Source organism: Falco punctatus (genome assembly GCF_963210335.1).
Source record: "Falco punctatus genome assembly, chromosome: 3".
Classification (NCBI taxonomy): domain Eukaryota; kingdom Metazoa; phylum Chordata; class Aves; order Falconiformes; family Falconidae; genus Falco; species Falco punctatus.
Genome location: NC_137582.1, coordinates 109,513,377 through 109,540,698, shown reverse-complemented (window position 1 = coordinate 109,540,698; position 27,322 = coordinate 109,513,377). Strand labels below are relative to the sequence as shown.

The window sequence follows — 27,322 nt, the reverse complement described above, 5'->3', positions numbered from 1 at the left end:
CAAATGGGGAGGCCCAAGGGGCTGCCAAAGCTGGGGCGTTCGGGGAGACCCTGGGGTCTGCAGAGACCCACCAAGGGGCTGGGGGGGGGCAAAGGTGGGGGTGACACCCTGAGGGGGGCTATGGGGCTGCAGAGGTAGGGAGAGGGGCTGAGGAGATTTGGGGGCTGAGGAGACCTGGAGGGAGAGATCTGAGGGGGACCTCGGCGATGAGATTTGAGGGGGGCTGAGGAGAACTGGGGGGGCTCAGGAGATCTGGGGGAGACCGAAGAGATTTGGGGGGGCTGAGGAGAACCAGGAGGCTGAGGGGATCCAGGTGGACTGAGACCTGGAGGGGCTGAGGGGATCCAGGCGGGCTGAGGGGACCTGTGGGAGCTGAGGAGATCCAGGCAGGCTGAGGAGATCTGGGGAGGCCAAGGGGATCCAGGTGGGCTGAAGGGATCCAGGCAGGTTGTGGGGACCCAGGTGAGCTGAGGAGAACCAGGGAAGCTGAGGGGATCCAGGCAGGCTGAGACCTAGGGGGACTGAGGGGATCCAGGTGGAATGAGGGGATCTGGGGAGCTGAGGAGATCTGAGGGGGCTGAGGAGACCTGGGGGAGCCCTGAGGGGATCCAGGCGGGCTGAGGAGAACCGGGGGGGCTGAGGGGATCCAGGTGGGTTGAGGGGAACCAGGGGGGCTGAGGGAAAACAGGCGGGCTGAGGAGAACCAGGGGGGCTGAGGGGATCCAGGCGGGCTGAGGAGAACCAGGGGGGCTGAGGAGATCCAGGCGGGCTGAGGCGACCTGGGAGGGCTGAGGGGATCCAGGCGGGCTGAGAAGAACCGGTGGAGCTGCGGGGACCCTGGCGGGCTGCGGGGACCTGGCGGGGGCCGAGGGGACGCAGGCGGGCTGAGCAGCCCCCGGCGGCCTGCGGAGACCTGGGGGTGCCGGGGGGACCCCGAGGGACCCCGCTCCCGGGTGAGGAGGGGGAAGGCGGCGCCGCGGCCGGGCCCGGGGCTGGGCGGGCGGCGGGGGCGGGCGCGGGGGCGGGCGGGCGGCGCGGGGCGCCCATCTTCCTCCGTGCGGCGGAGCCGGCGGGACGCGGCGGGGGCAGCATGGCTGTTGGTATAGGAAGTGTCTTTTTTTTTTTTTTCTCCCCCCCCCCCCCCTCCTTTTTCCTCTTCCCTTCCTTCCCCCCCCCTTTCCCCCCCACATCCATTCCTCCAAAACACCTCAGACCCCCCCCACCCCCCCCCCTCGGGTGCGATTGGGGGGGGGCGGCCCCACACCCCCCTGCTCTGCGTTTCGTTTTTTTTTTTTTTTAATTTAAATTAATTTTTATTATTTTTTTTTTACATTTTTTTTCGTCACACCCCCCCCTTCCTTCCCCTCCTCGCAGATCTGCAGAATATGGCGTCCCCGTCCTAGCGTTTTAAAAATAAGCCGGGGCTGCCATTTTTGTTTTCCTTTTGTCTGCGAATTTTAATAAAACCGTCTGAGAATGTGGGAGAGGCGGCGGATGAAGGGGGGGGGGGAAGCTCCCGGCCGGGCCAAACCCCCCCCCTAAACCCCCCCTTCCATACCCATCCCCCGGCTTTTTGTCTGCAAAAAAAAAAGGCCACCCCCCACCCCCCCCATCTCCCCTCCCAGGTCGAGGATTTCAACTTCACTTAACGCCAAACTTCGCCTTTTTTCCACCTCTTTTTTTTTTTTTTTTAATTGTTATTATTTTATTTTTACACTCTCCACCCCACCCCCCACCCCCCCCGCTTTGCCGAGGAGGACGAAGGAAAAGTGGGGGGGAAAGAGAAAAAAAGGGGGGAAAAAAGGGGGGGAACATCCAGGAAAATACCCGTTTCGCTGGATTTTCTCTTTTTCTCTCCCTCTGGATGGTCTAATGGAAAAGTTAATTGCAGCTGAACGTACCTATTTTTGTGGATGTTGCATGTTTGGGGGGGAGGTTTGCTTTTTTATTTATTCATGGCTTTTTTTTTTTTCTTTACGCAGGGGGTGGCGGAAGAAGCGCGGGGGGGGGGTTTGGTTATTATTACTATTATTACCATTTTTATTCCTTCCCCCCCCCCCCCTTTTTTTTTTCTTTTTTTTTTTTTTTTTCCCTTCCTTTCCTCTCTTTCCGCATTAACCGGTTTTGTCTAGAAAGTGGTCTCGCTGGCTGGAAGGTCTAACGGGGGAATATTTTTGCATCGCGCTTTGGCAGGAATGCGGCAGCCTTAGCGAGGGACCCAAATTTCCGTGGCGGTGCTTAGAGAGGTCTGTCTGTCTGCCTGGACGTATATTTAGCCATATACTATTTATACATCCATAATCTCCCGGCCACGTCGGGGGCCCCGGGGGGGAGCTTAGAGCCGGCGTGGCTGCGGTGAAGCCGGACGAAGATGCTTTTTAACCCAGGAATGATTAATTTGCAGATTTTTATTTCGTTTTCTCCAGCAAATTCCCTGCAAGGTCGGAGGATGCTCCTTGTTTGGTTTTCTTTTTTTCCCTGGTCCCACGGTCCTTCGGACATCAGCTGGGATTTTTAATCTGGGGAGGATGGAGCAGGCAATAGCGGCTTCAAGCCCGAGGCCTTTGAGATTATAAAGTGATATTTTAGCAGAGAGGTAAAAAAGTTTTTGGTCCCTCCCGGCGTGCAATTTGCTGAGAGGCGGAGGGTCCGGGGCGAGGGGATGGATTTCAGCCCCGATTTTCCAGCCAGCTCCCCATCCCTTGGCTTTGCAGGCAGCTTGGGGGTGAGCTGGGCTAAAAAAAAGAAAAACCACATTGCTTTTTTTTTTTTTTCTTTTTCTTTTTTTTTTTTTTTTTCTCTCTATTTTCAGGAAAAACCCCAAGTTCCCACGGGTCGGGTAGGTCGGAGCCGCTTCGCTTTTGTTCCTCCGCTCTGGGATCTCGCGCGCCGGGGGCTGGCGGTGGGTTCGGGGTGTGTGAAGTTGTCCTCCTTGTCCCCCCGTAGAAAAACGCCCCGCGTGCAGCACCCGGTCTCAGCTAGAGCTGGAGATGGACGCGGATAAGGGGAAGCAACGCCAGTACTCGCAGAGGTGGGCATGCCAGCTTTATTGAGGGGACCGGAGGGAAAAAAACCCACCCCTGTATATTATATATTTACATCGTAAAATAACGTATATGTGCTTAATGATGTGTGTGCATGTAATTAGATGTATGCGTATAAAAATAATACATACGCACATCATAATATAGGTATTATCATGTGCATATATATATTTTTATATAAGCGGGGGCAGATTTTGGCCTTCCCTGGAGGATTTTGGGGGGCACAGGGAGCCACCTGGCTACCCCCTCTGCGGGGAGGGGACCAGATCTGGCAGCAGAGGGGACCCTGCTCACGGTGTAAGTGTCATCACTTGAAATTTCTGTTTAAAGAGAGTGTATTTGTATGCGTAAAATAATCTTCTTCTCCCTTGACACCCCCCCTTATTTTTTTTCTGTAAAAAATGTGGATTTTTGGTCAGCGGGTGCGATGTCATGACAAGTGCATGTTGGATTCGGTGCGTGCTTGCTACCTCCTCGGGGTGAACCCCTGCTAAGCCGCCTGTGCCTCGGTTTCCCCACCCGTCAGTGGGCAGTGTCACCCATGGGTGCTCTCCAGACCCCCCTGCCTTGCTGTCGTGGGGGGCTGGTTGCCCCTGAGCTGGCTGGTTTGTGGGCACTAGCTTTGCCTTGCAGGATGTCCGGCTGGTCTCTTTTAGGGGGGTGGGTGTGTTTGGGGGTCTGGGGAAGCAGGTAACCCCCCTAGTGCTGGGGAACAGTGTGTTTTGGGGGACACGTGGGCCCCATGTTTGGTGTGACCGTCACCCCACGGGCGCCAGGTTTCCCTGCGGGCTGTCCCCATGTCCCCTTCAGTGGGTCCCATCAGTGACAGGACAGACAGACGGTGTTTTGGCCCTGAGGATTTGGGGTTGCGCCACATTGGCCCCCCATCTTTTGGCAGCGTTGCCTTCCTGATTCATCCCGGGGGGACACATGGATCCCGTGGTGGTCCCTGGCGTGGCTTTGCCTCCCCTTTTGCTTGCTGCCGGTGCTTGGCTCGTCATCCCTGTGCCCGTGCGCCCCCTTTCCCATGCAGGGACCCCCATACCAGAGTGGGGTTTACGTTGAGGCTCATTTTGGGTTGGTTTTGCTGAAAATCCAAAGGAGAAACACCAGTTAACAGCCCTTCGGGGGGCGGAAACGTGGGGTTTAATTGGTTCCATCTTGGGTGAATTCTTCTGGCGCGCGGTCTGCCCCCCCCCCCCCTCAAGCGATGGGGATTTCGGGTCTTGCCTGTCGTTTCTGCTTCCTCGGCCTTGCCTGCCTTCTGCCACCTCTGCTTAGGGGTAAATCCCTCCCGGATGAGGACAGTCCGGGTGGGGAGGGATATGTGTTCCCTGAGGATGCGAGTGAGATGGTGGTAGATGCTGCTTCCCACCCTGGCGGCTGTGGGATGGCGGTTTTGTGGAGGGGCACTCGCTTTCTCTTGAAAAACCCTCCTGCTCCAGGCAAATCCTGCTTCCCCACTTGACGTGGGGGGAAAATTCCAGGGGAGAGGGGCCGTGGCCTTGTGTTTTGGGGGGAAACTGAGGCACGGCACGAGGCAGAGCTGGGTTCTGCCCTTCCCCAGCTGCGCGAGGTGGCGGGAGCACGGCTACACCAGCATCACTGTCCCCTGTCTGTCCCGTGGTGGCGAGGGCGTGCTGGGGCGGGGGGGACACGCAGGGGACCTCCACCCCGCTTGGCTCTCGCCCGCTGCGTCGTGTCGGGCCGCCGTTGGCTTTCCTGTGCTCGCCGCTTGGCATGGAGGTGGGGGCGTGGGATCTCTGCCCTGATGCTCTCGCTGGGACCCTCGGGGACAGGACACTGCGGTTGGGGGATCCTGAGGGCTCAGCTTCTCACTTCATCGAGGGCACGTTGAGACACTCTTAACTGCCACTCTGGTCGCCCCAAATCCCTCCCCTCGCCTCCCAGCCCCCCGTTTGCTGGCTGTACTGGGTCGGTGATCGCTCGCCGTCCTCAGGGTTGCTGGTACCTGGGAGCTGCCCCCTTTCTCTCGGCGGTGCCGTGAAAAGAAATCTCTTGTTTCTTTTTATTTCAGCGAAGGCGAGACAGAGAGGGCTGCCAAGGTAGAGGCGTTCCCTAGAGAACTGTAGCTTGACTTAGCGGCAGTTGGGTAGGAAGTTGGAAGGCTCTAGTGAGCTCGTGCCCACCCGTGCCATCATCTACCTCCCATCAATCTGGAGCCTCATCGACACGTCTCCCCAGGCAGCTGCGGCCACCTGGCTTCTGAGGCCAGCCTGTGAGTACCAAAACACCGGCGTCCAACCGTATCTCGTCACCGCCGACCCCTTGCTGCCGCCGCCGCACCCCTATCCCCCTCGGCATCCCCCCTCGCCCCAGCTTGCTGGCTTCTCAAGCTCTCTTCCTTCCCTGTGGGTGCGGAGGCAATGGTTTTTGTGTCTTTCTAGGGTCACCTGAGATGCTGCCGCTTCCCCCCTCGCCCAGTTGAGCGGTGATGCTGGGTACCATGTCGTTCTGTGGGAATTCAGGGTTCAGCCCCTGTTTTTGGGGCTCCGCGCATCTTTCTGCTTGCTCTTCCGACATCGCTCTCCTCCAGCCATGCCCACTCGGGCGGCTGCGACGCTTTTTGCACCCACCCTTTTGCCCCGGGACAACCTTTGGCATCCGCTCGGCAAGAGTGGGCCAAATCCGGTGCCTGCAGAGGATGCCAGGGGCTCTCCCACCCTGTGGTTTGGACCACAGGACCCCGTGCTGCTGGAGGTCTGTTACCCAGGGGGGGTTTCCCCCTGCCCAGCCAAAAACTGGGAGGCATGGAGAGCCCTAATTTGCCCCACTTGCCCCCCGTGCCCCACACAGCCAGGTCCCGCAGCGCCAGGGGGAGATGCACTGCAGCATTCCCCACCCTTCATAATTTCCATTTTAATGGATTTTCTCCTTTTTTTTTTCTTTGCTGCATGTCAGCTTCCATTTTTCATAGTTAGCTGAGAATATAGAAAAAGGGAGTTTTTATATATGTATGGGTTGTTTTTTTTTTTTCCATCTGCTTTTTATCCCCTCCCGCTCCCTCCCCCAGCCATCCCAGCTCTGGGAGAGGGGGAAGCCGCTCCCTCTGCTCCCGATGAAATACCGCACAATTTATAACATTACATCGGGACAGGAACAAGGATTTGTATTTTTTTTTTTTTGGCACGCCGACCATTTCTTTCCTCTTTATTCTGGGCAGGTTCGTCAAGCTCCGAGTGCGACGGTTTTGCAAATGATATATTATTTATATAATAAGACCTCCTCAGGTGGAGGCGGGGGGGAAGATACACGCGATATTTGCGCTTTCCTCCCCAAAATGCCCTTTGTGCCTTTTGCCAACTCCACCTCCAGCTTTGCACGAGAGGTCCTGGGACTGTCTGTAGTGGTTCGTGCCCTGTCCCGACGATGGTCTGGGAGCCACGCCAGTGGTTTTGATCCTTCTTGGTGCCGCTGATGGCTCTGACGGAGCCCGGCGTGCCATTGGGACAGGGAGAAGGACGGAGGGATGGATGGACAGGCAGATGGGAAGGACGGAGGTCGCAGGGCACCTGCTGTGATGGGGGAGCAGCTCCAAAAAACCCTTTTCTAATCATAGCTCCGGTTTCCTGTTTTCCCATGCCGTGGGACTGCTGCCGGCCGAGCCGGGGTGGTGGGGTTGGTGCTGGGGTGCTTGGCCGCGTCGACAGAGACCCAGAGCCCTCCTGCCTGCACTCCCCTGCCTGCTTGCTGCCCACTTCCCTGCCTGTCTCCATCACGAGGGCTTTTTCCTGCCACAACCTCCACTTTTGGCCCCATCTCTGCGTGCACTGGCCCCTTGTGCCGTCATCCCCTCACCCCGGAGCCCCCTATCCCATGCTCATCATCCCAAGTGATCATATATATATATATATATATATACGTAGCCGGTGGGTAAACACACAACGTGGGTGGCATGCGGGTACATATATAATCTATATAAAATAGCCGGTGGCGGGCGTGTACGCGTATGGGAAAGCGCATTTAATAGCCCCAGCAATTTCCCTTTCTGTGTGCACAGGCATGGCGCAGAGCAGGAGGACTCCTGGCTCTGCCTTTCGCCTGCCTGCACCGCAGAGATGGGGGTAAATGCAGCGGACGAAGAGAAAACGGGGAAAACAATCGTGCCTGGGGCTATTGTGAGGATCTGGGTCTGCTTTCACTGGAAAAAGCTGAAATCGGTGCATGGGCAGCCGGGAAGTGACGCGGAGCGGTTGGAGGCAGGGAGGGGGGATTTCTGAAGCCAGTCAGGGTGCTCAAGTGTCCGGGTGGTCTCCCGGCCTGGCTGCGGTGTTGGGGTCTGCCACGTGAAATGGCTTCCGTTCCTCGGCGCTGCCTGCAGCTGCCAGTGCATCGGTCTGAGTCACCCCAAAAACGCGCCTTGTCTTGTGCCGTGCTGCTCTGTATCGCAAGGCTTGGCCAGTCTCCTCCTCTCTGCCTCAGTTTCCTGTGAAAATGAGCCTGGAGGGGTCCAGCCTGTGGCTCTTGTTCAGGCTGAGATGGCTGTACGGTTGCGAAGTCCCTGGTGGAACCAGGACCCCCTTTTGCTGGGTGCTGCCCACCCACCTACGGAGAGCTCAAGGTCTGATTTAAATGTAGGGGCAGTGAGTGAGTGCGAGGAGGAGGAAGGCTCATTGCCCCATCCCATTCCCAGGGCGCTTCTTTTGTGGGAGCAGGGATGCTCCCGGACAGCGGCAGTGCCGGTGGTGTTGGGAGGAGGCTGCCTGGCAAACGCAGGACTGTGTCCAAATCCCCATGGCCAGGACCTGGGGCTCTCCGTGCCTCAGTTTCCCCAGCCATCAGTGCTCTCCCATCGGTGCCTCGCCCCCAAATCCTGCCAGCCCGCGGGCTTTTGGGGACATGCTTTGCTGGAGGTGCTGGTCTAGTTTCTCCCAGGACGCTGGCTGTGGCCTGGTTTATATTACAGAGCTCCTGGGGGCCCTCTCCTATACGTTCTATGGGAGTTCCTTATATGCTTTACCCTCGGACACCCCCGTAATGAGGTTTGCCGGCGTGGCGATGCTCTTTTACACCGGGCCATTACGCCTGTGTTGTTTTCTCGCCGTCCCCCTTTCAGATGTTTTCTATTACCCAAAGATGGATTTAGAATTAATTTTCCCAATGTGTTTAAGTGTCTCTATAAATCTCCTGGCCCCAAAAAATCTCCTGGCTGGGTTTTCCTGCTGAGCTGCTCCTGGATGTTGTGGGTCGCTTTGCTTAGGAATAGGGGTGGCTTTTTTATTTTTTCTGAGGGGAGGATTCAGCCAGGTTTGGCTTTGGGTTCGATGTGCCGCCACTGTGCTCGCCTTCTCCTGCAGCAGCATCCCGTCCGCCTCTGTAATCCCTCCTGGAGATATTGGAGGAGCAGCAATACCTCCAGGGTTCGGAGATTTGGTTTTATTTTCCCCAAATTCTGCCCCTGCCCCTTGCCAAATTGCTTCCCAGTGTGCTTGCTGGTGTTGCGGGGTCTTCGGGGCAGGCGGGTGCTTGGTGTCACCCTGATCCTGCAGGAATTTTCCAGCTGGGAAGATGATTGGGCATCTCCCTGGTGCTGCCTGCTCCCTGCCTGCTCCCTGCCCTCTTCCAGAGCCTGGGTGTTGTTTCGGGGGGAGGACTGATGGTATTGGTGGGGTTTGAGCCCCCAAGGGGAGGTGGGAGGTGGGGGTATCTGTGTGGTGGCCGGTGCCTCCCCATAACCTGCCCCCCTCTTTCCCAGCAGGATGGCGGAGCCTCGCTTCAACAACCCCTACTTCTGGCCACCCCCCCCAGCCATGCCCAGCCAGGTAGGACCCCCCCCCCCGTGCCGGGACAGTGGGATTTTGGGGAGGAGGGAGGGCAGATGGACAGGGACGACGCCAGGGAGGGGAGGCTGGGGGTCCTGGTTCCTCTGCCCTGACCCACCTCTCTGCCTTCTTTCCACCCCCACCAGCTGGACAACCTGGTCCTGATCAACAAAATCAAGGAGCAGTTGATGGCGGAGAAGATCCGACCCCCGCACTTGCCCCCCACCTCGGTGGCCTCCCAGCAGCCCCTCCTGGTGCCCCCTTCACCCGCCGAAAGCAGCCAGTCCATCATGTCCCTCCCCAAACTGCAGCAGGTCCCGGGTCTCCACCCTCAAGCCGTCCCCCAGCCCGATGTGGCCCTGCACGCCCGACCAGCCACCAGCACCGTCACAGGTACTGGGGCTGAGTGTCCACGCCAAGGGGGGAGGGTTCCCCCAATGCAGGACCCTGCCGCGAGAGAAGAGGGGAGGGCACATCCCCTGAAAATTCACCCCCCACCTCTTTGCCCACCAGGGTTGGGGCTGGCGTCCCGCGCGCCGGTGGTCAGCACCTCAGAATCCAGCACGGGGACGGGGACCACCACCCCATCGACTCCCACCTCCACCAGCCAGAGCCGCCTCATCGCCTCCTCGCCCACCCTAATCTCAGGAATCACCAGCCCCCCCCTCCTCGACTCCATAAAGACAATCCAGGGCCACGGCTTGCTGGGGGCACCCAAGGCCGAACGGGGCCGTAAGAAGATCAAGGCAGAAAACCCCTCGGGACCGCCGGTCCTGGTGGTGCCCTATCCCATCCTGGCCTCGGGGAGACGGCCAAAGAGGGGAAGACATACAGGTAGGCACCCACCCACCCACTGGGGGGGCCGGGGCGATGGTGGGGTGCCCCCCCCCACCCAGCCCAGCCCGGTCCCTGCGGGGTTCTCCCCCCACCCTCCTCCAGGTGTAAGGTCTGCCCCTTGACGTTCTTCACCAAGTCGGAGATGCAGATCCACTCCAAGTCGCACACAGAGGCCAAGCCCCACAAGTGCCCCCATTGCTCCAAATCCTTCGCCAACGCTTCCTACCTGGCCCAGCACCTGCGCATCCACCTGGGCGTCAAACCCTACCACTGCTCCTACTGCGAGAAGTCCTTCCGCCAGCTGTCCCACCTCCAGCAGCACACCAGGTGAGGGCACGGCATCCCTGCGGGGCCAGGAGGGTCTGGGGGGGGCCTTGAGCCCCGTCTTCCCTTAGCGGGTGGTGGGGCGCACACCCTGCATCTCTCGTGCCATGCTCACTGTCCCCACAGTGCTCGCTGTCCTCGTCACCATCATCCTCCCCACGCTCATCCATCTGCACCATGCCAGTCTGTCCCCACTGCCTTCACTGTCACCGCCACACTCATCATCTCCAGCACCTTCACTGACCCCACCACGGTCAACTGTCCCCACCATGCCAGTCCCTCCCCTCTGCCTTTATGGGTCTCGCCATGCTTATCATCTCCAGCACCTTCATCATCCTCACCACGCTCATCATCTCCAGCACCTTCATTGGTCTCGCCACAGTCATCTGTCCCCACCATGCCAGTCCCTCTCCCCTGCCTTTATTGTTCCACCATGCTCATTATCTCCAGCACCTTGATGGTCCCCCACCATGGTCATCTGTCCCCACCACGCTCATCATCTCCAGCACCTTGATGGTCCCCACCATGCTCATCCCCTCAAGCACCTTTATTGTCCCCACCACTTTCTCACCCTGCCACATCTGTCCATGCCATGTTTCTTGTCCCTGCTGCCTTCATCATCCCCACCGCACTCATCATCTCCAGCACCTTCATCGTCCCCACCACCCTCGTGATCCCCCACTACCTCTGTGTGCCCACATCGTCGTCCCCACCACCTTCGTCACCTCCAAACCCCTTGGTTCTCCTCCGATGAGACACGGATGCCCTGGTGTGACCCCTCCCCGTGCGAGGGGAGCAGTGCTGGTCCCCAGTGAGGCTGCGAGGGGGGGCACAGAGGGGCCGGTGACCTGACGTCCCCTCCCTGTCACCCAGAATCCACACCGGTGACAGACCCTACAAGTGCCCGCACCCCGGCTGCGAAAAGGCCTTCACGCAACTCTCCAACCTCCAGGTCAGCGCCGGCGTGGCGGTGGGGACCCCGGGAGGGGGGACAGGAGCCCCGGCCCCCAGGGTTGCGGGGGGCCCAGCGTGGGGCGGCTGCAGTAACCCCCCTCCCCCGCCATTTTGCAGTCCCACCAGCGACAGCACAACAAGGACAAGCCCTACAAGTGCCCCAACTGCTACCGGGCGTACACGGACTCGGCCTCGCTGCAGATCCACCTCTCGGCTCACGCCATCAAGCACGCCAAGGCCTACTGCTGCAGCATGTGCGGCCGCGCCTATACCTCGGTGAGCGGGGGCACGGGCCTCCCACCCCCAAAACCACCCCCCTACCCCCAAACCACCCCCAACCCCAAAACCATTCCCCTACCTCCAACCCCACCCCCCAACCACAAACCCACCCACCTACCCCCGAAACTGCCCCCCCCCCTTGAAACAACCCCCTAACTCCAAAACCACCCCCAACCCCAAAACACCCACCTAACCCCAACGCCACTCCCCAACCCCAACACTACCCCAACCCCAACCCCACCTGCCTACCCTGAAACCGCCCCTACCCCCAAAAACCGTCCCCCAAACCACCCCCCCTAACCCCCAAACCACCCCCTACCCCCAACACCGCCCCCAACCCCACCTGCCTACACCCGAACCCCCCCAACCCCAAAACTGCCCCCTAACCCTGAAACTGCCCCCTACCCCCAAAACCATTCCCCAAACCACCCCCCTACCCCCAACAGCACACCCAACCCCAAAACCACCCCCCTACCCCCAAAACTGCCCCCTACCCCCAACACCACCCCCAAACCCAAAACCACCCACCTACCCCTCACACCGCCCCCAACACCAACCCCAACACCACCCCCAACCCCACACCCACCTGCCTACACCCGAAGCCCCCCTAACCCTGAAACCCGTCCCTCTACCACCAACCCCAACCCCAACCCCAAAACCGCCCACCTACCCCCAGCACCACCCTGAACCACAAAACTGCCCCCCACCCCCCCACCCCCCGCCCCAGCTCCTCCGCTCACCTCCCTCCTCCTCCTCCACCCGCAGGAGACCTATTTGATGAAGCACATGTCCAAACACACCGTGGTGGAGCACCTCGTCAGCCAGCACTCGCCGCAGAGGACGGAGTCACCTGGCATTCCCGTACGGATCTCCCTCATCTAACCGGGGAATTGGGGAGGGGGGGACACCCCCACGCAGAGGAGGAGGAGGAGGAGGAAGAAGCAGACTCACCCGCAGCACCCCAGCCCTGGCCGGGAGCCCAGCGGGACGTGCCCGGGGCCGTGTCCCCCCCTCGCTCCGGGTCCCCGCAGGTTTGGTGACATCCAAAGACGGTTTCAGAGCACTTTGAATCTCGGCGGTTTGGTTTATTTTGGAGGGGGGGGATGACACGGCGGACTGGGGGGGGGATGTTTCTCCCCCTCCTGCGAGTCCCTGCCCCCTCTCCTCTCATTTTTTGGATACAAATATATATATATATTTATTGGCCAAGAAGTTGGTGCTGCTAAAAAAAAAAAAACAGAAATAAGACCCAAAACGAACCGTGGATGGAGAAAAAGGAAGCTGGGGGGGGGCTCGCTGCTGCCACTCCCCCTTCACGGACTGGGACCCGGGCCAGGGACCGCGGCGGCTGCCACCTCCTGGGGGACGTTTTGGGTTTATTTTTAACAATTTTGGGGGTTTGGTGGTCGGTCGGTTTTTTGGGGGGTTGGGTTTTTTTTTTTGGGGGGGGTGGGGGGTGTCCCTTTTGAGGGAGAAGCCGGTGGGCAGAGCCGTGTCCCTCCGGGGCTGGATCCAACATCCCCCATCCCGAGGATCCCCCAAAATCCGTCTTGGGGGGTGGGGGGGTTAAATCGCTTTGCCTTGTGCCTGCCGGCCCCAGGCGCCTGTACATAAACCCATGTATAGATCTGGGGGGGGGTCGTGCCCCCCCCGCAGAGCCGCGACAAAAAAAACTCATCTATATTCTGTACTCTTTGGTTCTGTTTTTGGATATTAACTGTGTTATTTTTTTATACACTTTTTAAGCCTTAACTCATTGTTTATTTTGGGTTTATTTTTTTTTTTTCGCCAGGGTGTTTTATTTACCTTCTGTTTATTAATTTTTAATCCCTCCCCACCCCATTATTTTTTATTTCCCCCCCCCGTTCCTCATTTCCCCTCTCGATGTTGTACGATACTCAATATTGTAATCTTTTTTTGTCAGCATGTTAATACCGTGTAAATACGCCTCTTATACACTTAACACCCCCCCTCCCCTTCCCACACACCCCCCCTCCCCAGTTTTGGGGCTTTTTTTTATTTTCCTCAATGGAAATCCAGGCCACGCGTCCCTAGAGCTAGTTCTTACCTTATTAAAAAAGGAGAAAAAAAAGAAAAAAAAAAGAAAAGAGGAGAAAATGAAGAAAGAAAAAAAAAAAAAAGCCCTTTCCGCGCCCCCGCTGTCTTGCATTGTGGTTCACGGAGAAGCCGGGGGGGGGGGGGGGGGGGGGGGGGCAGCCGCGGCCTCACCGGGAACGTTTGAGGTGTGGAAAAGGAGTGACACCCCCCCCCAAACTGGTGCCCCTTTAAAAAAAAAAAAAAAAAAAAAAAAAAAGAATAAAAACAGAACAACAAAAAAATTAATTAAGAAAATATCTCTCGTTTTTGTGTGGCGGAAGGTAGAAAAATGATTTCTGGTGGAAATGGGGGTGTGGGGCTGGGGGCTGCGCGGGGGGATCCCCGCGGGGGGGGGGGGGGGGGGGAGGGAGGAGCTGGGGGCCACCCCCCATGGTGGGGTGGCCCCAGTGTCACTGGTCACCAGTGTCTGGGGCGAAGGCGGCGGGTCAGGGCCCCAGGGGGTGGGTGGCCTGAGCTAGGGATGGCCCTGGGGACACTTCAGCGTGGCCACCACGGCTGGGGACACTGTCACCACAGGCAGGAGTGCTGCCACCGGCTTCGGGGCCATGTCCCCATGGGTACCACCTCCAGGGACACCTCACTGGGGCCATGTCCCCATGGGCGCCTCCTCACTGTGGCCACTAGCTCTGGGGACACTTCACCATGGCTGCGTCACCATGGGCACCACCTCCAGGGACACCTCACCACCATGGCCACCAGCTTCAAGGACACATCACCACCACAGCCATCAACTCTTGGGACACCTTACCATGGGCACCAGTTTCAGGGACATGTCACCACCATGGCCACCAGCAGCAGGGACACCTCACCACAGCCACCAGCTCTGGGGACGTCTCACCATGGACACCAGATTCCAGGATATGCCACTGCGGTGGGTACTGGTGGCAGGGCCACCTCCCCATGGCCACCACCCCTGGGGCCACCTCCCCACCAGCTCCAGGGATGTGTCACCCCCCCAGGCACCAGCTCCAGGACCACCTCCCCACAGACCCACCACCACGGTGCCACCATTGTGGGTGTCCCTTCCAGTCCCCCTCCCCATCTCACGAACTTTGGGGCCCCACAGCCCCGAGCGCTGGGATTTCAGGGTCACCCTGCAGGTGTGGAGGGTCCCACCTCCACCACCAGCTCCTGTGAGGGAGCTGGCACAGGGGGACACAACACCTCAGCCCCCGCCCCCCACACACACTTGGGGGTCAGCACAGGCACCCACAGGGTCATCCAGGCCAGGAGGGCACCGGGGGAGTGACACCAGCCCCGTCCCCGTCACCCACAGAGCATCCCACCACCCTCGGTGGTGCATGGGGACACCCCCAAGGTGCTGCCTCAGTTTACCTGGGAAGGAACTTGGCCGGGGGGGGGGCGGGGAAGGAGAGGAAGAGTGGGGGGGCCCCAAGGTTTAATCTTTTCCAGTGTTTATTAAAAACCAAAAAAAAAACCCCAACCCCCCCAAAAAAACAAAAACCCAGGAAAAAAAAGGGGTGTGTGGGGTCCGTGTGTTTTTTTTTTCTTTTTTTTTTTTTTTTCCATTTCTTTTCTTAAAAAGACCGTGGTGGCCTGGGGGGGGGTATGGGGGGGTCCTTACCTGCCTGGGGGGGCCCCCCACCGCCACCATCCTCTACTAAGGTGCCCCCAAAAGAGCCCAGCGTGGGGTGTGGGGGGGGTGACGCTTTGTCTCTGTGCCCAGGCACCCCGAGATGTGCCCCCCCACCCCCCCACGCCGGGGGCGGTCACTCCCCCTGGGGCCGGTAACCCAAATCTCAGCTGGGGAGGGGGCACACGTTAAGGCAATCGTCCTGCTTCGCCCTGCCGTTTTGTGGAGGGGGTGTGGGGGAGACACGGGGGAGACGCGGGGACCCCCCCTCCCTGCCGGAGAAGGGGGGGGTGACCCCCCCATATGGGGGGACACTATAGCTACGGGCTATATACACACCCCGGGGACGGGGAGGGGCCGCCCCAGGACTGGGTTGTGCTCACAAGTGGCTCCCCCCCCGCCGGCCCTGCCCAAGCCCCCTCCCCACAGCTGGGCAGGGGTTTAGGGGGGGTCCCATGGGTGCCCCCCCACCCACCCAACCGGCTCTAGGAGTCCTTGAGCATGCTGATGCGGGCGTAGATCTTGAGGGCCGGCCCCAGTTTGATGTTCATGGTGCTCATGAGATGATCCTCCTTCAGCAGCAGCAGCGCCTGCCCGTCAATCTCCTGCGCCCGGAACTCCTCCGCGATCTCCTGGCAACCTGCGGGGAGGGGGCTACACTCAGAAAAATCCCCCCCTCCAACTCCTCGCAGGGTATCCCTAAGGATTCCTCACCCGGCAGGGAGCGGATGAACTCGTAGACGTCCTCCACGTTCCACTTGCTGGGCTCGCTGGGGAGGAAGCGATGGCCAATGCTGGCCAGGTCGCGGACGTGGACGTCGGGCAGCTCCATCTCGCGCAGCTCCAGGTCTCGCTCGCCCTGCCGCCGGCGGGACGTAGAGGAACTGGCCGAGATGGGGGAGAGCGGTTCCTCGTAGCTCGAGTTATCCGAACAACGACTCGAATCCTCTTGGCTGTGGTTGAGCTGCAACGACGCCGTCACGGAAAGAGGCACCGAACCCGGCGGGAGAGAAACCGGCGGCTGCAGGACGGAGCAGCACCGGCCTCAGAGCCCACCCGCGTGTGCGTGTCACCCGGAATGCAGGGACAAATCCTGCCCGGTCCCAGCCCTCACCTGCTTCTTGGTGTCTTTGCTGAGGGTGGGCAATGTCCCCTTGCAGGTGCGACGGCGGCCGTGGGGGGGACCGCCGGGTTTTTGCAGCTTGCTGCGATCAGGGTGGAACAAACCCACCCGCTTCGTGCACCCCACGTTGTACCTGCGGGAGGGAGGGGGGTGAGAGAGGGGCCGGATCCTGGCAGGGGGGCTGCGGTGCTGGTTTTTTGGGGGTTACCTCTTGGCACAAGCCATGGAGCAGAAGCGCTTGGAGCGCTTGAATTTGTAAGCAAAGTCAACGCGGCCGCAGAGCTCGCACTTCAGTTTGGGGGGGTTCCCCTCCTCTTTGGATTCTGGGGGACGCGGAGGGACACCCAGAGAGAGAAACACAAACCAGCTCAGCCACGGGGGACCCCCAAAACATCACCTGGCTTAGCAGGGCTGGGGGAGGGGGCAGTTTTACTGCACCCCCCTAGGCGAGGCAAGCGTTTCGGGGGGGCCGAGCGCTACCTTGTAAATAAGGTTCCTCCATTTCGGAGTCGGTGGTGGTGGTGTTGTCCTGCTGCGGGAGTTTCTCAGCCAGCAGCTCCTGCGCATACTTCTTCTTCAGGTTCCCCACCAGCAATGAGGAACGCCCCACCTGGGACGGGAAAACACTAGTGGGTGCCCCCCCCACCCCCCAATCCCCCCTCCCCCCCCCGATATCCAGCTCCGTGAAGCCCAAAGGATGCGGATGGGGGGATACGTTACCGGGAACGGTTCAGCCCCTTCCTGGATGACGAAGCCCTCGATAACGTGGGTGAGGATCTGGGGTTTCACGATGGCCTGGGGCGGTTTGTTCTCACCATTGTGGGGGGCAGCGCCGGCGACGGTGGAGGCAGAGCTGCCGGTGCCCGAGGTCATGCCGGGAACGCTGGCCAGGGCCTGGGGCTGAGCATGAAGGCGGTCGGCGGGCGGCTCTGCGCGGGGGGGACACGGCTGGTTACGGGGGACGCGGTGACGCCGGTGGTGACGCTGGGGCCTCTATTACCATACAGCTGGGCTGCTTTGGGGAAGGGGGGGGGCGGGAGGGGGAGCAGCTGCTGCCGCTCCCAGTGCGGTCCAGTGGCTCCCAGTAAGCCCCCATGAGCCCTCCGGTATCATGGAAAGCAGTGGGCTGGGGAACCCCCAGGCCCCCCCAAAAGATCCAGGGGGACCCCGGACAGCCCCCAAATACCCCGGCAGCCCCCGAGGAGCCCCCAGGGACGCCCAGTGGACCCCCAGTAAAGCCTCAGCACCTCTCAGTACGGCCCCAGTACACCCCAGCAGACCCCAGTACACCCCAGCAGACCCCCATCTACCCCGGAAAGCCCCCATACGCGCCCCAGTAAGGCCCAGTACGCCCCAGTAAGGCCCTATCTACCACTGTAAGGCCTGCTAGACCCCAGTAAGGCCCCACCTCCCCCAGTAAGGTCCAGTAAGGCCTCAACTGCCCCCGCACGGTCCGCTAAGCGCCGGGGAGGCGCCGGCAGGCCTCGCTAGGCCCCGGTAGGCCCCGCCACCTTTGTCCGGCGGCGGAGCCCGCTCCTGCCCGCCCCTACCTGCGCCCGGGCCGCGGCTGCGGAGCCGGGACCGGGGGGGTGCGGGGGGGCGGATGCGGAAGTGAGGTCAGCGCCCGCCGCCCCGCCGGGCCGAGCCGGGCCGGGCCAGGCCGAGCTGAGCCGGGGCGGCCGCGGCGGGCCTGGGCCGCACTCACCGGCGGCGCTCAGCGGCTCGGCGGCCCCATGGCGCGGACAAAGGCGGCGCGGGCGGCGGCGGCAGCGGCGGAGCGGGGACAAAGGCGGCGGCGGCGGCGGCGGCGGGGCCGGGCCGGGGCGGCGGCAGCGGCTGCGCGGGGAGGGCGGGGCCTGGCGCTGGGCACGCCCCCTTGCCACGCCGCTATTGGCTGCCGCCGCGCGCGCGCGCCCACGCCGCCAGGGGGCGGGACATCGGGGAAAGAGGTGGGGCCTCGCACAAGCCGCGGCCCCCGCCGTGCCCACGCGGGGGTGGGCGCCCCCCCCAGCCCCGCGGACACCCGTGTGCGGGGCCCGGCAGGCAGCGCGGACCCTCCCCAGTGTCACCTGTGGGGCGGCGCCACGGGCACGCGTGGGCTCAGGGAACCGCCGCCCCGCACCCACCCGTGGCTCAGCGCTCCCCCGCCGCCCGTCACCAGAGGGGAGGGCAGCTCCCCCCACGAGTGGGTGCCGGGGGGTGGCGGAGGCGGGGCAGCTCCCCCCCACGAGTGGGTGCTCGGGGTGGAGGGGGCAACTTCACCCCACGAGTGGGTGCCCACAGGGGGGGGGGCAGCTCCCCCCCACGAGTGGGTGACCAGGGTGGAGGGGCAGCTTCACCCCACGGGTGGGTGCCAGGAGTCGGGGAGGGGCGTGGGGCTTACCGTGAGTGGGGGGCCGCTCGCCCTCAGGGGTGTCAGGGCCTGGGGGGGCAGCGGGCGGCGAGAGGGCAGGGGGCTGCAGCGGGGCGGCGGGTGGGCTCTCGGCGCTCCTCGGGGTGGGCGGCGGGTCCCTGCGGGCGCCCTCGGGGACCCCGAGTGGGGGCTGTAGGGCAGGGGCACACGCATGTGCGAGGGTCAGGGCACACACACGTGTGTGGTTGCAAACACACGTGGCTGGATCCAATGCACACGTATGGGCGCAGATCTGGTGTGAGTGTGCACACGTGTGCATGGATCAGAGACACACATGCACACACACATGTGCACGTACCCAGCAAACCTGTGCACACATGTGTGCATGATCTGACACACATGGATCAAGCACGTGTGCACTGATCAGGGACATGCACCCCCCAGGTGCACACATGCATGCATACATCATGCAAACATGCCTGCATAAGTGCACAGACCATGCACATGCATATGTGTGCATATGCGCATGTGCACAGATAGGGCACACGCATGCACACACAGGCAGATACACAGATTGAGCACACGTGCATGGATCAGACACACATGCACACGTGCATGAATCTAGCCAACTCGCACACATGCGTGTGCACGGGCCAGACACACATGCACATGCACAACCTGGCATGTGTGTGCACACCCACATGCATGCAGGCACGCGGCTCAAGCACACGTGCCAGGGTTGGACACCTGCACACCCCACCTCAGCCGCCCGTGTGCATGCAAACACACATGTGTGCGCACACAGGTTGGGGCCCCAAGCCCCCCCATGCACGGCCCCCCCCCTCCCAACCCGTGCTGGGGGGCTCAGGGGCGCTGGGGGCGACGTCCCTCACCGTGGCACCGGTGGGCTGCAGCTGCAGGATGACGGCGGAGGCATGCTGGAACTTGCGGGGGGCAGCGTGACAACCGGGGTGACCGTTGGGGGGGCCACCTTCGCCCCCAGCTCCTTGGGGGACCCCCGCTTTGGGGGGGGGCGCCGGGCCAGGGCTGGCGGGGGGCAGGGGTTGGAGTTGGGGGGCAGTAGGGGGTCCCGGGGGGGGCTGCCCGCGGGGTGCCAGCTGCTGCTGTTGCTGTTGCTGCTGCTGCTGCTGGATGACGAACTGCTGCTGCGGCTGCATTGGCTTCGTCGGCTGCTGCAGGAACTGGGGGGGCTGCAGCGGGGTGTAGGCTGCGGGGACAGCGACGGGGGACAGGGACCCCCCCTCGTCACTGGTACCTCAGCCCCAACAGACCCCACCCCCACGATCCTCCCCCAGGCTGCAAGGCTGCTCTTCACGCTAGCGTCTGTTCACTCTGGTGCCTACTGACAACCAGCTTTGCCAGCTCCCGCTGCTGCTGCACGAGGCGGCTGGGCTCAGGTGGGGGTCACCATTCTGGAAGCCACCACAGCACCCCCAGGCTCCATCACCCCATGGGGCCCCCTAGCCCACACCCTCGCTGCTTCAGCCCCCCGCACCCCCTGCAGGGGCTCACCCCACAGGGCCCCAGGACCCTATGGGTGCTGTGACCCTCCCAGGCAGGGCCCCTGAGGGAACGTGTGGACCCACAAGATCCCTAATACAGGCAAGGTGCCAACGTACAGCAACCACCAGCAATGGCCATCATTAGGTTTCAGAGTGAACACACCGCAGGCTGCTCAGCTGCACCCACTGTGCTCACCCCGCCCCTTCTGAGCACCCGAGGCGGGGGTGACGTGCCCCTGAGGTGGGTAGACGGGGCTGCCAGTCCCATGTAGGGGCAAGAAAACCATTATTAGGTTTCAGAGTGAACACTCTACTCTGTAACTCCCCCAGCACCCACGGGTGCCCCCCACCCCGCCCCCCGCCAAGGCGCAGCACTTACCTGGGGTGACAAGCGGGTGGGCAGTGGTGGGGGCAGCGGCGCGGGCCAGAGGGTGGGTGCGGGCGTCAGGCCCCTCGGCTTTTTTGAGGTGCTCAGCTGGGGGGTCGGGCGGGGGACCCCGAGGGGGGCCAGCCCGGGGTGGGGCACCCCCGGGGGGCTTCATGGCCAGGGCAGGGAGGTGGGGGCCGGTGGGGCGCAGGGCCAGGCTGTGCACCTGGAATGGCAGCGGGTCAGGGGGGTCCCGGAGGGGGCGGATTTTGGGGGGCTGGCGGGGTGGGGGGGGCGCGGGGGCGCTCACCTGTGGGGCAGCAGGCGGCGGGGCAGGTGGCGGTGCTGGCGGCGGTGCTGGCGCAGGGCTCTCAGGCCGGACGGCGCTTACGGGGCCCGTGGGCGTGAAGATGAGCTGGGGGGCACGGGCAGTGGGTGTGTGGCCCCCCCGATACAGGGGGGTGGCACCCTACGTGTCCCCCCGCTCTGTGTCCCTGTAGGGTGGCACCCATGGGGTGTGGGGCTGCGGGTGGGGTGACATGTGTGTCCCCAGGGACTGCTGGTGCCGGGAGGCGTGCGTGCAAGGGACAGGCACCCTATAGGATCTAGGTGTCCCCGGGGGGAGACACACCCCCACCCCCATAGGGTCCTGACACCCCCCCAAGCGGGTCTGTGGGTGCCAAGTGGGGCAGGGGGGATCCTACAGGGTCCAGGCACCCCTATGGGGTGTGGACACCCCGCAGTGTGGCAAGGGGGGCTCCCCTGTGGGTCCTCAGACCCCACAGGAGGGTGGGGGGCACCCTGTGGGATTTGGGCACCCCCCAACAGGTGAGTGAGCCCGTGGCCTCAGGGCACCCCACGCTGCTCCGATGGGTGCCCTATGGGGTCCATGCAGCATGAGCACAGTGGGGGGCCCCTATGGGGTCTTGGCAACCCCCAGTGGGGCAAAGGCACCCTATGGGGTCTGGGTACCCGACTGTGGGGTGACGGGCACCCTATAGGTCCCAGACACCCCACAGGGGGATGACAGGCACCCTATAGGTCTGGACACCCCACAGCACAGTAACGGGCACCCTACAGAGTCAGGAACCCTATAGGGTTGCAGCCACCCTGCAGCAGGACCACAAGCACCCTATAGGTCCCAGGCACCCCACAGCGGCATGATGGGCACCCCATGGCTCCTGGGCACCCCACAGCGGAACGATGGGTACCCAAGACCAGGGACCCTATGGCGTCCTGGCCACCCTGCAATGGGACCATGGACACCCTACGAGTCCTGGCCACCCCACAGCAGGACAAAGCCCCCCATCCCCCCCATGGCACCCTGGGGGCCCTCACCATCTGTGCCCGCAGGTACATCTGGGCCTGGCTGGCGGTGAGGGCGGGCGAGGCGGCATTGCCCAGCAGCACGGCCTGCTGTGCGATGCCCGAGGCACCGGGGGCCACGCCCTGCGCCCGGTTCAGGAGCTGTGCGGCTGCCGGCGATGTCGCCAGGTTGATCTGCAAACAGGGTGGTGGGAGAAGGCTGGGGTGCCATGCTGGATCAGTGAGTGGGTGACAGCGGGATGGGTGCCGGAGGGAACAGGGGACTCACCGTGGGTTGCTGCGCTGGTGCTGGCTGGGCACCGTTAGCGCCCGAAGAGCCGCTCTGCCGGTTTGCCGCCAGGCTGGCCTGGGGAGAAGAGCCAAATGTCACCGGTGTGCCACACTGCAGCACCCACGGGTGCCCCTGGGTTGGTGTGCTGTGCCACAGCACCCGTGGGTACCCCTGGGGTGGCGTGCCACACCACAGCCCCCATGGGTGCCCCTGGGGTGGTGTGCCGTACTGCGGCACCCATGGGGTGGTGTGCCATGCCGCAGCACCCATGGGTGCCCTGGGGTGGTCTGCCACGTCGCAGCACCCATGGGTGCCCCGGGGGTGGTGTGCCGTACCTGCTGGACGGCGGCCAGGCTCTGGAGCTGGGCGCTGGTGAGATGCTGCTGCTGGAGCGCTGCCGTCTGCAGCATGAGGTGCTGCTGCTGTGCCGCGTACATCTGCTGCAGGTACTGCGCCGCCGTGTTGGGCTGCCGGTGCAGCGCTTGCTGGATCACCTTTTTGGGGGTTACAAACATGTTCCTGGGCTGTCCCCAACCCCAAAACGCTGCCCTTCCTCCCCAGTCTCCAGCCCCCCAAAACACCGTACCTGGACAGTCTGGCGGTCGGGGATGCCGCTGTAGACGGAGATTTGGGGAGCGGGTGGGCGGGCGGTGCCGGTGCTGCTGGGCGTCGTGGCAGTGCCGCCGGTGCTGCTGGCGGGCGGAGGTGCTGGCAGCTGCTCGTTCTCCATGGCGGTTTGCCGGGGGGCTGCGAGGCGGCGGGGTCAGGCTAGAGCTGGGGCAGGGTGACAAAGAGTGAGGGAGCATCCTGTGGCACCCTAAGTTGGCACCCGGCGTCTGCTCCGAGCCTCAGCACAGGGTCGCGGCCAGCGTGCTGGCATTCCTGTGCCGATGGGCGCGTGGGGCTGCTGCATCCCCCCCGGGTGTTTGGGATGGGGATAAGACCCCCCCAAACCCCTCTCTTTGAGGGCTCCCAGGGTGAAGCATCGCCCACCTCAGGATGCACCCATGGGTGTCAGCCAGGGGCAGAGGGGGCTGGCACCCGCGTGGGCGCCCAGCCTGGTACCTCCAGCGCGGCTAAAACCCCCGGGGTTGTGCCGTCCTGGTCCTGCCGCACTTCAAAGGCCCCAGGGGAGTTGTGGCCCCCTGCCTGCTGCTTCCTGCCTGCCAGACCCCCGGCTGCGGGGGGGCCACGGCTGCGACTCCCCCGCCTCACTGGAGCGGGAGGAGGAGGATGGCGGGATGGAGGAGGAAGGCAGGAGGCCCCCTGGTCCATCCTCCCCCGCCAAAGGGGTGGCGAAGGGGGCTGGGGCCACATCCTGCCCTGAGTGCTGAGGGGGAGGCGGGAGGAGTCCTAGCAGAGGGGGAGAAGGAAGGGCGGGCAGGGTGGACAGGGGCAGGGAAGGGATGGTGGGAGGGAGGGACGGACAGAGGGATGGGGAGAGGGGCACTGGGAGGCAGGGACACAGGGACGTCAGAGGGACAGACAGGAGGAGAGGGATGAAGGGACAGATGGACGGAAATGAGGGAAGAGACAAAGGACAGGGGGATGGACGGGAGGAGGACGGGACAGAAGGAAGTAGAGAGACCAAGGGAGGAAGGGATGGAAGTAGGAAAGGACAGACGGAAGTAGGAATGGGACGAAGGGAAGGACGGAAGGAGGGACAGAATGACAGACAGGAAGAGGAAAGAGACTGAGAGAAGGACAGATGGAAAGGGACGGAAGGACGGACAGGCAAGGATGGGGGGAAGGATGGACAGAAAGAGGAAAGGGATGGAAGTGGCGGGGGAAGGATGGACAGACAGAAGGATGGAGGGAAGAAGGAAAGGGACCAAGGACAGGAGGGAAGATGGAAGGGAGGAAAGGGAAGGACGAAGGGATAGAGGGAAAGACAGACAGACAGAAGGGAGGATGGATGGACAGATGGAAGGAAGGCCGGATGGACGCAGGCAAGGGATGCAGGCATGGAAGGAAGGATGGACAAAGGAGAGGGATGAAGGGATGCTGGAAGGAAGGACAGATGGGAGGAAGATGAGGAACGACTCGATGGTAGGAGAGGGATGGACGAAAGGACAGGAGGACATGACAGACGGATGGGTGCTGCGGAGGCTGCAGGGGGTTTGCGGGCAGCACCACCACCGTGGTGGCCATGAGGCTCCATGGTCACCAGCAGCCACCCACGGCCACCGTGCTCTGGTGGCTCTGTGCATACCAAAGGACCTCTGGTCACCTGCCCATGACGTCTGCCCCAGCTGAGCCCCTGCACTGCCAGGCAATGGGTGCCACCATGATGGGTGCCACCACCACGCGTGCCACCGTGGCAGGACCAGGGACAGCAGTGTGGGGTGCTGCAGACCATGGACAGCAGCCATGGTGGGTGGCCTTGGTGGCCACGGCAGGTGGCCTTGGTGGCCACACCACAGCATGGCCCCACCAAACCATACCAGCCACCTCCAGCCCCGGCATGGCACCCAAGGAACATGACAGAGGTGACGTCCCTGGCCCCAGTGACCCATGGGGCTGTGTCCCCTGAGGGTGTTGCTGCCCCGAAGCGTGAGGTGGGATGTGCATGTGCCCTCACCACTGCTTCATGTGACATCCCTGCACGTGGCCCATGACAATTCCCAGTGTTGGGTCTGCCCAATGGCATGTGTCCATCACAAGCCGGAGAAATTTTGGGAAGTACCTTCCCCTGCTGGACACCCCAACGCCCCGAAGACCCTGGTGGCATCAGGGTGACATGGGGCCACCACAGGGACCACTCTGGGTCCATCCTGAGCCAATCCCCTCAAGTGGAGCATGGCCCGGGCAGCCCCCGGTAGCACCCACCACTCACCTGATGTGGGGCTGAGCCCCCTGCCCTCACCCACACCAAACCCCCGTGGACACCAGGGTGACACAGGGGGGCACCTCACTTTTGAGCCAGAGGAAACCCACCCCCAACCCCTGCAACCTCCCCAAAACCACTAAACCCACCCAAATTAAAAAAAAAAAAGGGGAAGAATCCCGGCACCGCCAGGCAATGGCAGGACCCACCATGGCTGGGGGAGCACGTGGGGGTCCCACTGCTCCAGGGGAGCAGCTGCAGAGCCGGAGTCCCCCAAGCTGAGCCCAAACTAGGGGGGGGGAATCACAGGGGGGGTGGGATGTGATGGGGGGTGGGCTAGGATGTGGGGCAAATAAAATCAGCAGGGGGTAGAGAGACTAGTAGCAGCAGGGTATGGTACTGGGGGGGGGATAAAAAGGGGGTGCAAAATAAGGCAGAGGTGGGAGATGATGGTGAGGGGTGGGATGTGGTTGTTGGATGGTGGAAAACGCTGGTGGGGAGGTGGGATAGCACGGGGGGGGGGGGGCAGGTATGACAGTAAGTGGCCAAATAGGATGGGAAGGGGGGTGGGAGATGATAATAAGGGGGGTAAAATGAGAAAGTGGGGGCACAAGGTGGGGTGGGGGGTGGGAGATCGTGGCTGGAGGGGGTAGAAGGGGGGATGGTCGCAGGGGTGAAGCAGGATAGCGGCGGGTGGGGAGGGGCAACAGGGGGTGTGGAATTGGAGGAAGGGGCGCAGGGTGGCGGGGGGGGGCACACACGGGTGGGGGTGGGGTACAGCGGGGTGGCGGCGGGCAGGGGGCACACGGCCACCGGCGGGGTCTGGGCCGGCCCGGTGGCGGCGGGCAGGCGGGTGGGGAAACTGAGGCACGGCGGGCGGCGGGGCGCATGCGCGGCGCGGCCCCCCCTCACCCCCCCGCCCCCCCTCCCGGCCCCGGCCCGGCCCAGACAAAGCCGCCGGGGCCCGGTAGCGGCGGGCAGCGCGGTACCTGCGGCCGGGGCGGAGCGGCTCCCGCCGGCCACGGCCATGGCCCTGGCGCCTCCGGGGGCGGGCGGGGGGGTCCCGGGGCCGCTGCCGCTGCCGCTGCCGGTGCCGGCGGGGCCGGGCCCGCGGCCGCTCCCTCCTCCCTCAGGCGGCGGCGCGGCGGCCCGATGCCATAACTCATTTGCATTCCTCCGCGCGTCACGTGGCGCGGATGTCCAATCAGCGCCCCGCCCGCCCCGCCGGACACGCCCACCTAGCCCCGCGCCCGCCGCGACGGCGGCCGCCGCTCGCGCTCCCCATGGCAACGTGGGGGGGGGGGGGGGGGGGGGGAGTGGGGTCGCCATAGCAACGGGAGGGGAGGGGGGTCGTCGTAGCAACGGGGAGGGGGAGCCCGCCCCGCGCTGCGGATGCGCCTCGGGAGGAGGGGGGTGGCCGGGACCGGCGGGACCCTGCGGCGAGGGCGGGGCGGCACCGGTCCCGGGGCTGCCCGGGGTCACCCGGGGCCGGTCCCGGTGGGATGCTGCGGTACGGGGGTGGGGGGACCGGCCCCCGTGTCCCCGCTGCCAGGGGTCACCCGGGGTCACCCGGGGTCACCCGGGGCCGGGGCCGGTACCGGTGGGATGCTGCACACAAGGGATGGTGGCACCGGTCCCTGTGGCCCCGCTGCCAGGGGATACCCGGGGTCACCCAGGACTGGTACCGGTACGATGCTGCAGTACAGGGGTGGTGGCACCGGTCCTCGTGTCCCCGCTGCCAGGGGTCACCCGGGGTCAGCCGGGGCCGGTACCAGTGGGATGCTGTGGTACAGGGGTGTTGGCACCGGTCCCCATGTCCCCCCTGCCTGGGGACACCTGGAGTCACCCGGGGCCGGTACCGGTGGGATGCTGCAGTACGATGGTGGTGGCACCGGGCCCCATGTCCCCACTGCCAGGGGTCACTTGGGGCTGATATCGGTGGGATGCTGCGGTACAGGGGTGGTGGCACCAGTCCCCGTGTCCCCACTGCCAGGGGTCACCCGGGGGTGCTCCCAGAGGTGTCTGGCACTGGTACTGGTGGGATGCTGCACCAGAGGGATGGTGGCCCCGGTGCTGCCTGTGGTCCCTGTGGGAGCTGCTGGGGGGGCAGGGGCCGGGCAGGCGCAGGAGGCCATCACACCGGTGGGGGTCCTGCCCCTGTCCCCATGTCCCAAGCAGCATCACCCCGAGGCCCACCCAGAACCACATGGACAGAGCTGCTGGTGGGGATGGGGTTTGCAGAAGGGAGTCTGGGTGCTGAATTTGGGCCATTAATCACACCTCATTAGCTGCTGCCTAATTAACATCTCTTCATTTGGGGTGCCCCGGAGAAACCCGAAGGCCCCAGGCCAGCAGTTATCCCCCCCCATTTCTCTGCAGCTGGATGGAGCTGGATGCTGGGTTCATCCCTGTCTTTCTGAGGCTGTGGCGGGAGCTGGACTTTGGACCCGTTGGGAGATCAATGCGGTGCAGGTGCACAGCGCCCGGCTGGAGATGCTGGCCACGCCTCGAGCCTGGCTGCACCACCCCGCTGTGGAAAATAAAAATATCTGCTCTGTAAGGGCCAGGGGGTTTGCAACAGGGTCTGGGGGTTTGCGAA

General features: G+C 63.0%; 2 protein-coding genes across 4 annotated transcripts; one reads left to right on the top strand and one right to left on the bottom strand.

The window, feature by feature from the left end:
- The first annotated feature begins 1,971 nt into the window (after positions 1-1,971).
- On the top strand, positions 1,972-13,325 carry ZNF362 (zinc finger protein 362). Its single transcript, XM_080379608.1, is given in 11 exon segments — positions 1,972-2,735; positions 2,738-2,839; positions 2,947-3,031; positions 8,764-8,827; positions 8,974-9,220; positions 9,341-9,625; positions 9,628-9,661; positions 9,767-9,991; positions 10,862-10,940; positions 11,060-11,218; positions 11,987-13,325. Coding segments are annotated over 11 exon segments (1,470 nt in total). The 5' UTR covers positions 1,972-2,662; the 3' UTR covers positions 12,104-13,325.
- Positions 12,996-25,894, bottom strand: PHC2 (polyhomeotic homolog 2). 3 transcript variants are annotated; one of them, XM_080379605.1, is made up of 15 exons: positions 25,713-25,894; positions 22,483-22,670; positions 22,232-22,390; positions 21,894-21,971; positions 21,638-21,799; positions 20,610-20,714; positions 20,312-20,525; positions 19,303-19,637; positions 18,440-18,599; positions 16,777-16,985; positions 16,538-16,666; positions 16,265-16,401; positions 16,048-16,189; positions 15,648-15,954; positions 12,996-15,573 (listed from the first exon to the last, which is right to left on the bottom strand). In XM_080379605.1, the coding sequence occupies exons 2-15, from the start codon at positions 22,624-22,626 to the stop codon at positions 15,419-15,421; spliced, it is 2,436 nt and encodes an 811-aa protein (XP_080235731.1). In that variant the 5' UTR covers positions 22,627-22,670; positions 25,713-25,894; the 3' UTR covers positions 12,996-15,418. The 3 variants fall into 3 exon arrangements, with proteins under 3 accessions (XP_080235731.1, XP_080235733.1, XP_080235732.1); XM_080379607.1 differs by having other exon boundaries at positions 15,648-15,897; positions 25,713-25,892; XM_080379606.1 differs by having other exon boundaries at positions 16,265-16,379; positions 16,537-16,666; positions 25,713-25,891.
- Between the last annotated feature and the right edge of the window lie 1,428 nt (positions 25,895-27,322).